This window comes from Phyllopteryx taeniolatus, chromosome 12 (genome assembly GCF_024500385.1).
Source record: "Phyllopteryx taeniolatus isolate TA_2022b chromosome 12, UOR_Ptae_1.2, whole genome shotgun sequence".
Lineage (NCBI taxonomy): Eukaryota > Metazoa > Chordata > Actinopteri > Syngnathiformes > Syngnathidae > Phyllopteryx > Phyllopteryx taeniolatus.
The window spans coordinates 19,997,704-20,011,311 of NC_084513.1; the positions used below are offsets into that span (position 1 = coordinate 19,997,704).

General features: G+C 40.1%; 1 protein-coding gene across 1 annotated transcript in view; it reads right to left on the reverse strand.

Moving 5' to 3' along the window:
- Window positions 1-3,673: 3,673 nt before the first annotated feature.
- LOC133486909 (NALCN channel auxiliary factor 1) overlaps window positions 3,674-13,608 on the reverse strand; it is an 80,704-nt gene continuing 70,769 nt past the window's right edge. The window contains exons 2-3 of the mRNA XM_061792745.1: window positions 11,230-11,401; window positions 3,674-9,580 (exon numbers count right to left, since the gene is read on the reverse strand). Coding sequence (XP_061648729.1) covers window positions 9,279-9,580; window positions 11,230-11,401 — 474 coding nt within the window. The 3' untranslated portion in view covers window positions 3,674-9,278. The remainder of the gene's footprint in view (window positions 9,581-11,229; window positions 11,402-13,608) is intronic.

The following is a 13,608-nucleotide window of genomic DNA, read 5'->3' on the forward strand; positions in this document are numbered from 1 at the left end:
AGTTTTTGTTATTTGGATTTGTAATTAAAAAAAAAAAAAAAATCTCTTTTATCTATATCTCACTGTTACGGACTGAAATAAAGCGATTTATACTGTAATTCAATTGAGATTGGCACGAAACCAATATTTATATAACCTCTCAACTAAGAAGCTACCTTTCATTTCAAATTAGAAACCAATTTGGGGGCTGTTAAAGATACGATTGGGGGGTGTTTAGATCAGGGGATGCCGCTGACCTTTGTCAACTGTGGGCCAGTGAAAGCATAGATGTCTACTCTCTGAAAGCATAGATGTCTAATGCATGTTTTTATCATAACAATAATCATAATAATAATATGAATAAGTTCTCCACACCTGCGGGCCAATGCGGAAGCACCAGTAGGGGTCAGTGTCTGCATGTCTATACATATTCTGTATATGCACTGCCTTTCTCGTTCATTTTTGTCTCTCGACATAATCTGAGTCACTTTGGCATCAGGCCCAGCTACTAAATCTATTCTACAAGGGCATAGTAACCAATAAATTGATTGTTGAGAATGCTATGGTTTGTGTGGAATTGATTGACATGAGGATTTGCCATTGTAAATACTGAGCAGGTTTGACATTTACGATTGTCGGCCCCTGACCGTTTTCTTAGTAGATCGGACAGGAAAAATAACTCCTATCACATCCCACACCGCAGGCTAATCATTCAAGATATCTTTCAGAAACATTTGACGATCAGGCCTTTGCTGAATTTAATCAGAGGAGAGGGAAAATGCTCAAATTATGCCCAATTATCGGCGTCCATGTACCTCGTTTACTGGACGACATGTCATAGATGGGAAGTTGAGCTTACACCCACGCAGACCTCCTGCCTGGTATTACGCGCAGTTGGATAACTACGCACTGCCGGGCACTATAAGAGGAAATACAGCAATTATTTTTTCCTACAATGTACATATTTTTGTTCTTTAATGTGAGCTTATGTGTTGGATCATCCTCATTAGAGCATTGACATCTTTGACCATCTGTGGTGTTCGTTAAGAAAAAACAAAACAATGTGCTACTGTCATTTTATGGGCCAGATTCCCTCTGGCTGATGATGGTTCATTACTTTGTTCATGAAAGAGAAACTTACAAAAAAACTACTAACATGACATCTCCAGGTAGATTGTGGGGTCACTTCTAATCAACCCCCGCAAAAAGTCCATCATTTCTACTGACCAATGAATTTAAAGGATGGAGTTGCACAATATTTGAAAAACGCCGTGATTACTTCTTTTTGCCAAGTCTACGACTGGAAAATAAATAAATAAAAAAGTCAAAACTGCTGAATTTCTGTCAAATTAATGCCAAGTTAAAGATAAACGCATTTATCGGGGCAGAACAGTGGAATAGCCTCACAGTTCTGAATCTCAGCTTGGCTTTCCTGTGTGGAGTTTCCTGGAGTATGTTGTCCCGGTGCTTGCGTGGCTTTTCTCTGGGTACGCTAGCTTCCGTCAACATATTCACTCCCCGCCCCTTGGCGTCTCTGCCCAAACAAACACCCCAGCTCACTAACACGCGTGCACATGCTAGCATGATTTATTCACGAGGGAGTATTGACAAACATGATATGTTACCGTTTTTTTTGGTATAGAAATGTAATGAATAATATAAGAGAGGTCATCAACTTACTTGATGACCTGGTGAGAACGGTGACATTGCCGGCGGTCTCCCAAACTCTGCATATAGGACGTCAGGTTTTTTATTTGTTTAACAGCAAACTTGGAATATGAGTGTGAATTGGCTAGTGACCAGTCCAGGGTGCCCAAAGTCAGCTGGTATCGATACAGCTCACCCGTGACTCGGATGAGGATATAGAAAATCGGTTGATGGAGGACTGAGTATAATATCTGACCATTTCACGCTCCATTTTCTTCCAAACTATATCACTTGAAGCAGCACACAGTTAGCAGCCTTGAGCCATACGTTGACTTTTGCATGCTGACTATTGGCAGGCTAGTTGAGGATTAGTCAGATGAGCGCTTCATCCATCCCAACAAACAGCAACAGAAATGAGGGCTTTAATCCGAGTCGGAACAGCGGAAGGCGAATCCCAATGTGCAATTTTGCATTATTATACTTCCGGTTTATAATCTTACTGGAACTAGTGTGCAAAGCAAACCGAACCAGAGCGAACCACTGCAGAGGCAGCCCATCTCGGTGACACATGGTATTTAGAACAGAAGAGCGCCGATGGACTGATTGATTATTGGGCTGGAAAAAGTGTGGCCTGGCTTCATTAACATGCAAACTCATTGGCTCACTGGTGCGTGTCCCTTATGCTGCATATAAAAGGCATAAGCGCAAAGTCATATAAAACCTCACATTATATTTTTGGGACTGATTTAAACATGACGTGGTCATACTTACCGAGGAAAACAATCACCAGAATTAATTGCTCCATTCATTCATTCGTGATCACTTCACCGTTACATGCAGTGCTTCTTTTGTGCAGCTGCATTGTGATTTATATTTATATTTATAGGGTAATGCAACACATAATCCAGGTAAAGAGTTGAGGCTGCCATCTCCTGGTATATATAGAAATGACATGCACCCTGCTTTCGAGCACAGGTGCCACAACTTGTCAAACAGCTTGCTCTTGTGGCAATTTTTATGCATTGCAGTGTATAGATAAAACATGATCTTGCATTGTTATGTTTCCACTTGTATGAGGCAGGTCAGAAAAGTAAAAAAAAAAAAAAAAAAAAAGGCTTATTTCACACCCAAACTCCAAGTTTTCACCTTCACTTTTTCCAGCTTTCTCTGCCTCGGCATCATACATTGCTGGAAGTATTCTTCCGGGATCCTCCACAGCTCCATCAGCTCTTGACGCTGTCCTTTATGGCCCCCTCTGAGATTGGCAAGGGGAATCACACGGCGGCAGGTCGATTGAGTACAGAGCTCGGGTGATGTTCCTCTCCGACCTTTTCACACTGAACTTGCTCAGTAGGAAAGGTCGGCGCAGCAACGTGCAAGGGCAACTTTTTGAATTGAACTACAGAAATCATCTTACATCTTCCACAGTATTCTGATGACTGTGTTACACTATATGACTCCCCTTTTGCCTTGTGAAAAAGAAGGTGCAGCGTTTCAAGTGGATTGACAAACTCCACACATTTATTGCACGGGTGTCAAACCCGAGGCCCGTGGGCCAGATTCGGCCCCCAGCAAGTCGTGTGTGTCGACTTCCATGATTCTTGTTAAAATCTGCACCAACATTTTCAAATTGGCATGTCATAAATAATAACACAGAGTTATTGCAAGCATTGTATTTTGTTATCTTACCCCTTTTTACATTAACTTGAAGAAAAGAGGAACAAACTATTATCCTTGCCTTCTGATTTCAAAACTAGTTACCCATAAATGTTCTGTGTATGTGTAAAAATATGATGAGGTGATTCAACATTATTGAGATTTCATAGTCATAACGGCAATCTGAGTAAAAAAAAAAAGTAACTACATCGTGGCCCACGACCAAAATGAGCTCGACATCCTGAAAAAACAAAACAAAACAAAACAAAAAAACATCGTTCAACATCAGTAGACAATAGCGTACAAAAAGCAAAAGAGTTCTTGGAGGGACCGATCCCTCGAAGTACATTTCTTCCGTACTGTTCACAAAAGACATGAAAAGACAGCAGAGGAACAGATAATATGTCTGTATTTATTTTCATCGGAACACAGTTTTTTAATCATTGTAGCAGTTGTTTTTCATACTTCTCGAAAAGATCGTGACTTGTCAGACTTGTTTTTATAAATCATTTCATCAAAGTCGTTTGTAAAAAAATTAAAGAAGTTAGTCCAACTAAAGCATCTATAATATTACAATATACTGGTAGTGTAATAGTAATCATAATAATCATAATCGCAATGATACTTCTATATGCCTCCCCCCCCCCCCCCCCTCCCGATCTCCATTTCTAAAGTCGATAAAATCTTTTCCGCATTCACACGCGCACACGGAACCACAACCTTTCTCGTTTTCTTGACAAAGCTGAGGACTAAACACATTCTCTTTAACATGAATGATTTCAGGTGCTTGAAATAACAATAATAATAATAAATACAAAAAGAAATCAGAAATACAATAAAAACAAAACAAACAAAAACAACCCGACATCTTGACATCAACTGAATACACACAAAGAGGAGGCGAGGACACACATTGTTCGGCATACCAGGGAACATATTTACAACCAAAACAAAAGCAAAAAACATGAATGGGCTTCTGCATAGATCCACAGGAGAGAGAAGAGAACAAGTGCGAGACACGTGGGCAATAATTGAGGTACTTGCACAATACAAACCTGCAAGTCAAAAAACCAAAAACATTGTTTTTTTTCCGTGTGTTATGGTGTGAAATAGTGGAAAACGAGCGTTAGCTACAACTGCTACAGGCCTCAATCATCATCTGAGCTTGAAACTGAATTAAAAGGGCCGTACACAGCTAGTTGTTTGCACACACACAAAAAAAAAAACATGTCCATCCATGACACACACGTCTTCGACACTTCCAAACATATTTTCAATGTGCTTCTGGTGAGGTTTGTTGATGTTTATGAGGTGAGAGCCAAAGGTTCAAAGACCCTGACCGACCCTGTTTACTTCCTGTCGCTCTTTACACTTTCAACACCTTGTGCCAATTCAGCAAATGGCACTGCGTGGAGGCGGGGGGGGGGGAATAAGTGTTTTTATGCCATATATCAGTGCTGTCCAATGGAAAAGCACATATATTCGAATATTGCAATAAAAAAGTTTGCGTGTGTGTGTGTGTATATATATACACACACACAGATTCATTGTAAAATAAAATAAGTGTTATAGTAACAATATAATAAATAATAGAGATTATTATCACATTAGTTGTATGTAGCACTTTTCTTTTGTACAAAGACTGATAGAAAATAAAAGAGAAAACAGTAATCAATAAAAATAAAAAAAAACTTGGAGGTACATGCTTTACACTGGACAGCAATGATATGTATTATGTATTTAACACAGACTAGGAAGTAAACATAAATGCATATAAATAAATGTCAATAAATAAATGTGTCAACCTTTTGACGCTCTGTGTTCTCCCTGTCCTTTCTCTGGTTTTTGGTGCTAGTCCTCATTAAACAACGCCCATCCCTACGCTTTTTGAAAACTTTCCCCCGTACGTTTTACAATGTAAGTAGTGACCATGAATAGGAATCTAAGAAAGTGTGTTGATCTGGGTTGCTGCGTCTACTCGCTCACTCCAATTTCATTTTATGTGACAATTTGTTGTCTGTGTGGCTTGAAGCTTACATCGAGGCAAGAGTGAGTGTCAATTCAATGGAGGTGGGGGGGGGGGGGGGTCTTCCCTGTCTCTCAAAATGATGTCACCCAATAGAATGCACACACAAAAAGCACATGTTATGTATCTGATATAGATACATATTCCCTCATCAGCAGCAGGGACAACAGCAAAGAGGATCAACACTACCATCTAGTGGTTGCTAAATGATTAGCAGCTTTTTTTGGGGGGGGGGGGGGGCTGTCTTTTTTTTGTCTTGCAGGGAGTGGAGGGATTTAAAATGGGTGGGTCATTTTTTATTTTTTTTAAATAATCTTTCTAGTGTAAGCTGCTTCTTAGGATGGTAGACATCAGTTATCGGATCGGACATCTCTGAATCTCTGAATGAATGTTGTATTATTATTATTATTATTATTTTTAATACCTGATCCCTTAAGTTGTGGAGCGAATTAGAAATCAATGAACACATTGTGAGTAACGTGAAATAAAATGAGGTCAGCCCTTCCTGTGGTCAACATTTACGTCTACACGACACTAATGTCTGCTGGCTGACATGATTATCCAGCTTAGACATGTTTTATCTGGTGGATGACGTGGTTTCTGTTAATTAACACGGTATATATAATAGCTGTGACTGAATGAGAAAATAATCATGAGGTGCATTTTGGAAAAGCCCTTTACTTAATGAAATTTTCTGTCTTCAAGAGAAAAATAACAAAAAAACGGTCAGCAGGCTGTGGCTGCCGATTCTGGGTTGCGGTGTTTCAAACACATACGCTACAAAAAAAAAAAATGACATTGAATATATGATCCAGTGGTGGAGTTTGGCAATTCATCTTTTGAAGGGTGACATTTTCCTTCACACAATTTTTTTGACACCCCCCCCAACCCCACCCCTTTGGATGATTGACAGTTAATGTTTAGCATAACCACACAAAGCTAACAGCTTACAGAGAATCAGAGAGAAAACCCAGTCATTAGGTCGCCTGTGAATGAAAAGGCCTGAGTTACATTACTAATATAGTTTTGGTTCAGGTGTGAACAGAAAACAACATTTTGAGACATTGTGACAAAATGGACACGAATCAAAGCTCACAGGGGTGGGAATAAAGCGATAAGAGACAGAAGCGATGGAATGTGAGACTGCAGGCATACTGGACTGGCTGGTACCTTTTTAAAAATAAATATATATATGAAAAGATGACTTCAACACATTCGTATAGATCAGTGTTGGAATTCCAAAAACAAACAGAACCTGAATGGTCGTTAAATGAGTCCGATCGCATCTTTGGTTAAGACGGGGCTTTGTTCTGTGAGATATAATAATAATAATAATAATAATAATAATAATAATAAGTGCAGCAGCAAGTGGTTTTGCAAATACAAATATACACTTGCTTACCCAAATCCGAATCACAATTTTAGCTTTAACGTTAAGTTACAAGATCAATCTGTCGGACTGTGTTCTCTTTTGGACATCGTTCGCAACTATTTGCTGTCGTTGAAATTTTGATCATTTTGGCTCACGTTGAAAGGATAACTCTCGCCTTACAACTCTCCCTGTTTGTTTTTTTTTGTAAACTGTAAGCTGTGATGATGGCAAAGTCGTTTAAGTAGAATAGATTGTAAAATGGGATTTCACAAACAAGAAGTTCATGTATTTAAACAAGTCAGAATGGATGCAACCAAAACTCATTGCATAAATTGTGCACACGAACACAATCTTAATGCAATGCGGGTAATTGTTGTTTCCAACCACAATTTATGTCATTTTGAGAAGAAAGCAAAAGTACTGTGTAAACATCTGATGTCGAAAAGCATCCAGACTGGTTTTTTTCCCCCCTTGATAAGAAGTAATTGAAATATGTGTCCGGGTCAAACTGTAGTCATCATAAAACCATTTTAAGTAATGTTTTAGGTAACAGTTTAACTGTCTTAACTGTCCATACAAGTGTAAAAAAAAAAAAAACCCAAACAAACGTATAATAATGCAAGATAGTACAAATGGCTTAAAAATGAGACTTGAGTTGTAATAAGCAGGATTTATCCTTCCTGAACATTATATAAATGCAGTGATCCGTGAGAAGGCGTTAGTTTTTTTGTTAAATATCTCACAAAACAAAGAGAGAGAAGAAGCATAAATCTGTGTTTAAACACTGAGGCCCTTCGATGACGACATTTCTTTGGTGGTGTGATCACGTGACACTTCCCATTTTCCCGCTATTTGTGCGCAGTGGGAGAGAGCAATCAGCTGTATGTATTGCCATGTTGTTGCAGTGGATATAAAAAGTCTATATACACCTGTTAAATGTTGTTCTTTAATTTTGTATATTTTTTTTGTGATCGAAAAAAAATGAGACCAAGATACAGCAAATTATTTCAAAACGTCATCCACCAGTACTGTAACCGATTACCTGTACAACTCATTTCAATTTTTAAATCAGTTCAAGGTGGGAAATAAAAAGGAAAAAAAAAGAATTAACCAGTCGTCAAACTCAGGTTCAATGGGAGTCAGCACACGGTTGTCACCATTTAGAGCCGCCATTTACATATATATATATATATATATATATATATGTATTACTTTCTTGCAAGAGGCAGAATGCTATTTCAAACTTTTCATATTTTTAGCCACCTGTCGAAGGCCCCAGTTCCAATTGGAGGAGAAAAAAAACAAAACAAAACAAACAAAAAACAAAAAAAAAACAACAGCCCCAAAACATGATGCGGCCGCCACCACCATAACAAAAATCTCCCAAACCAAAATGTGGGAAAATGTGTTATGGTCCGATGAAACCGAGGTTCAACTTATTGGCCATAATTCCAACACTACTCATCGCCAAACAATAAATAATCCAAAATCTATTTTAAAAAATATCTACAATGATGCGTGGTGGTGGTGCAGCGTGTCGCTGAGTTGGAACTAGGGCCTTAGAAAAGGGGGATGGAATTATGAAAAGGAAGCATAATGTAAGGGAAAGCCTACTAGAACAGCTGAACGTTTGGGAGGGGATAAGCAGAGGCACTTTTTTCCTCCTATTTAACATGAGTTTGAATGCGACTTATTTCATTTTTTTTTCTTTGCCTCCCAAATAGAAAAAAAAGTTCTATAGGTAAGAGTGGGAAAAAGGCTTGAAATGATTTGTCATGGTCTCATTATTCTTCTTTTTTTTTTTTGGACCACAAAGACCTGGCATTTGAACAGGGATGTGTAGACTTTTTCTATCGACTGTACCTGTACAACATTGGGCAATAAAAGCCCCTTTTACACTGCGCGAAAGGGTTTGCGATCAGATCACCAAAGATGGAGTCCTAAAGCGGGCCGGGAGCTTGCTCACTGAATTTGAATACCCTGTGTTGTTTAACAGACTGTCAGCGAAATAGAATATAATCAAGTCATAAAACAAACAAACAACAAAACAAAGAAAAAACATCACACATGACTCTTTTTGTTTGTACACGTCATCTCTCTCAGTACTTTTTTTGCTGTACGCCAAACAAACACAAAAGATGAGGAATATGACTGTGGTGGTTCATTTTCAGGCAGTGCAACCGAAAAGCGTGAATGGGAACACAGTGTAAGAAAGCTTCGGTGAGAGAAACTCAGCCAGCAGGAAGCTGAACGTTCCCACTCCAAGGCTGCGGCATTGTCCCCCCGTTCCTACCTACCCGGCTCAACGAGACCCTTCCCGCTTTTTATTTGTGTGTCTTGATTGGGTTTGTGTGTCTCTTGTGTCAAAGCGTCCCAATGTTTGTTTGGTTTTTTTTTTCTTTTCCATTTGGCTAGGAAGTGTTGCCGCACAGGCGCACAGCTCCAGCAGAAAAAAACAAAAAAAAGAAAAAAAACAACTGTGGCTGTATTTTTCCATAGTGGTGGTTGCCATGGTGAGGGAATCCCAACGCCCCTTTTTCTTTGATCCCCCTCTCCACCGCGCCACCTCCACAACCTCACCTCCTCCTGGCAGCTCCGTCACTCCTCATTGGCAGGGCTCTCCTCCAGAGGCGCGATGGTGGGGAGGCCCAAGCCCGTTGCATTGTGGGATGCGGTGAGGCTGGCGACAGTGTGTAGGAGGACGAGCACCAGCAGGCAGAGTTTGAGGCGGCTGTTGCACAGTCTGCACGCCGCCGAGGAGCCGAGGGAGGTTCGGTGCTGGCACGGCGGGTGAGTTCTTTTCAGCGTCCCCCGGGAGCGGTTGTCCGCTTTCAAGTCCCACCGCACGTCGCAGCACTCTGCGTCCGGGTCCACGCCTGACGGGCGCTCCTCCAGCAACCCTGTCCGCCGGGGTGGGCGCCAGAGAAACACATTCAACGTTAATCCGCTGCACTCGCTCCGTCAGGTACAGTAGGTACAATGCACATCTTTCAACAGGAAATACTCTATGTGTCGCTTTTTCTCTGAACGTTTCCCCTCGCGGTCCTCTTTATGCGGACGGACTGTACATACTGGAAATCAAGAAACAATACATCTATGTTTCGAATCTACTTCAAGGCATGTACAAGGTCTGTCCCTTGACAACTCTTAATGGCTCACAATTTACAATCAATCCTCTTCAAACCTTAAGGGATGATTATTCCGTGTCCGAGCAAGAAACTTATCGATCTTTTATCGTCGACTGGTCGAAAAGCAGCGTTATTATTTGTGTACAGGCTCGGATCGCATTCAATTGTGCGGGTGTGCCCTCACGTGCAGCAATACAGCGAAAACGTCTCGCGTGCAACGGGACCGGTCGCATTTGTCACAGCGCAGTATGACTAATTGCAGCGCCATTTTTTTTTTTTTGCACGTTTCTCTATGACAAGTGACAACATGACAACACGCACGCACGCACGCGTCCTGTTGATGCAAAAACACTCGGAGCTGTGACAACTGTCGCGACTTCACTCACTGTACTTGCCTCCCTAGAACCAAAAAAATAATAATTTATAGAATTATTATATTATATTAGCCTCAGCTACATGTTTAATTTTTGATGTAACTACTGCTACTACTTCTACTGATGATAAGACTCAATCAATCAATAAATCCCAATTATTATAATAAAAATGACTGTTATATTACAATGGTAATCAATGTTACGATAGTTACCTGATCACATAATAATAATAATAATTTCATATTATTAAATAAATAAATGAACAATGGAAATCGTTGTTGTTGTTGTTGTTGTTGTTATTATTATTAAAATCCATCCCATGCCTGTTACTCTCTAAGGTTGAGTAAATAAATGCCCGCTAGCCACTAAATGAAGAAATATGAGATTAGAAGCAATTAGACAATTAGATCCGCACAAAATATAACTAAGTGGAAAATTCAATATAAAAAAGGCTTTTAAAACGTCAGAAAAATATCAAAATGTATACAATGTAATATGATCAAAAACTGTATTTGTGCAAATAAAAGTTTCCGCCTCTTAATAAATGCCTTTGCCCTATTCCGCAATTGAGTAAACACAGTCCCCTGGCCACATACAGTGTCTATACAAAATTACAGCATACAAAGCATGGTCCGCAAAAAACACACCTTTTCAAATTTCCAGCTGTCCAAGGAACTAATTGAGCCCAAACACTTAATACAAAAAAAAAAAAATCTTATACCATAATGTGTCAGTACTTTACTGTGCTGCAAAAAAACCAAACCCCGCATGATTGTCTTTCTGTCCACCAGAGGGCGTCACGCTATGGCTGCTATACAGTATTTACAGCAAACGTGTCTGGTCGTACCCAACACACAGTGGGAGCAATAAACATTCAAGTCATTCTCTAACATGGAAGATTGTATAGCTCTTGTAATGGACTTGAAATGGTGCGAGTGTCGCTAATGAAGTGTCTGGAAAATAGAATATATGTTGCTCATCTGTCATACAGTACTTTTGATTTTATTTATTTATTTTTTTTCCCTAAAAGATAAGCGAGAAGCATACCTGTACATATAAAACTGGGGCTGCCTCCGTGAATGAGATCATCATTGTCGGGCAGGACAAAGGGGCACCGCTGCTGCACCTCCAGGCAGTGTTGCCCACAGGGGATTCTCTTCGTGCAGTGCAACTGGGTGGTCTGGAAGTACTGAGAACACAGCCACGGCTTGTACGCCAACTACAGACACAGAGAAAAGATCAATGACTTACAGTTTGATTTTGACAGGCCTCATCCAGATTTTGTTTCCTATTCAAGATAGCAAAATGTAGCAAGATGTTCAACAGATGATTAATGGGCTTTTCCATGAAATGTAAGTTGGAGTGAAAGGCTTGGCTTGATATTACAACTACTGAATCCGCACATGCATCGCAAATGCTGCTCAAATGGGATGTTACATCATTTGACTGAGAAATGATCATGGGTATTGTCAGCAAAATGTAATGGGAGCATCCTCGAAATATGAATACAAATCCAGGTTCATTCGCAGTAATCATCGGATGATTATTTTCTGCAACAGAAACGCAAAATAATACGTATACACTAGTTAGCGTTTTACAAATGGGAGACAATAGACTCTGCCTATTGCTCGATAAAATGCGTCATTTTCGGGATACATCGAATACTGAATATTACAGCAAGATGCTAGAGGCGCTGATATTCTCAATCAGCATTGTGTAGAGTGAAAAATGACTTTTTTTTTTTTTTTTTTTAAACAAAAAAGTTACACATTTCAACTTTAAAAATAAAACTGAACGTTACTTAAAAAAATACTGTACTTGAAAGAAAAGATTTTAGGGTACTGGAGTTTAAAAAAAAAAATCAAACAGGCTTATGCAAAGCTACAAGCTTCATTCAAATATGTTTGACAGTATTTCATATTTTAATTTACATTTTATTGAATTCAGTGATTCGTTCACTTACCACTGGAGGGAGCACGCTTACCACTAGTAGTACTTGTACCACACTTACAATCACTGCAGTAAAACATTATTGAAACAAACCCAAAAAAACATAATCACAACAAAATCAATGAAATGAAATTAAAACTACATCCAAATAATAATAAATAAATACATTTGTAATTGTCCACAACGGCATTGACTAAGAAGAGCCATTGAACCAAATAAGGGTAACGTTCAATTCTCAACAAAATCACCTCAATGTAACCCTCCACGACAGTCAAACTAACCTGCGTCTGATGTCGATGATAATTCAAACAACATTACAGCACAGCAAAACATATGTAATCACAACATGACATCATTCATACTTTTTTTCAAATGTTTTTTTCCCCTCACCTACAATTTGAATACCGTGGTGCTATTCTTTTCCTCACGCAACACACTATGTGGTATTATCCTCACCTGCAGCAATTAGCTGCTATTTCCTGTGATTCACCGTCTGCAAGTTAAGAAAGCGCGCGCTGGGAGTTCATCGTCGCGCCTAAAACGCGAAACCGAACGCACCCCTGCCAACACGGACGGTGTGAATGTGTTTACGTATGTGCGATACAGAAAGCAGGTTACCTCCTGGTTTATGGTGGATGATGCAAGAAAACAGGACCGTACCACTTTTGCATCCAAAATCAATTGTGGACTTTTTTTTTTCTTTCTCCTACGCCAAACCGACCGACAACTGACAATCTGAACAACGCCTCTCGCCTTTGCACATTTGTGCAAAGGCGCAGGTAACGAAAGCAACATCGGCACGGCTGTATAATCATCCCATATGCTGCGTGCCTTTTTCAACGACATCATTATTTAAATGCGGCTTTCGAGAAACACAGTTCGGCGTCGCTGTGTGCATGACCGATCATGTCGACGCGAGGACGCATTTACACGCGGGGTAAAATGCCACGCGGTGATAATAATTACGTTTGATATCAAAAGATAAGCTTGACTGCGCAGTGCACAAACACAAATACACACACACACACACACATTGGCCTTCTGCCTCATCTGATAGCACAGTGTGAATGTCAGATGTCACAGGTGCATTAGGCTAACAGCCTTAAATGATTGCATGCATGTGATCGTCAGCCACATCTTTTGCTCCCTGCATTGACATTTTCCATTTCATCTCGGCTGTTAGCGATAAAGACTCTCACGCTCTCATTACTAACCTCACTGTAAATCTGTCGAGTTGTTTTCACGGCGACTCAGCAGATTTCTCTGTTCGACAGACCTCCAGAAGGGTGGGGGGGGGGGGGGGGGGGGCGCAAACCCCCATAGAAATGCAAATCCTAGACATGTCATACGTGACACAGCGGACAACTGTTGCACGTAGCGTTTTCGCAAATTTTGCGGCGTGTTGCAATGCTTCCCTGTGCGGTCGCACATCACGCGCATGCCAGAAACCGCCACTGGCTGTCATGCAAGACCACC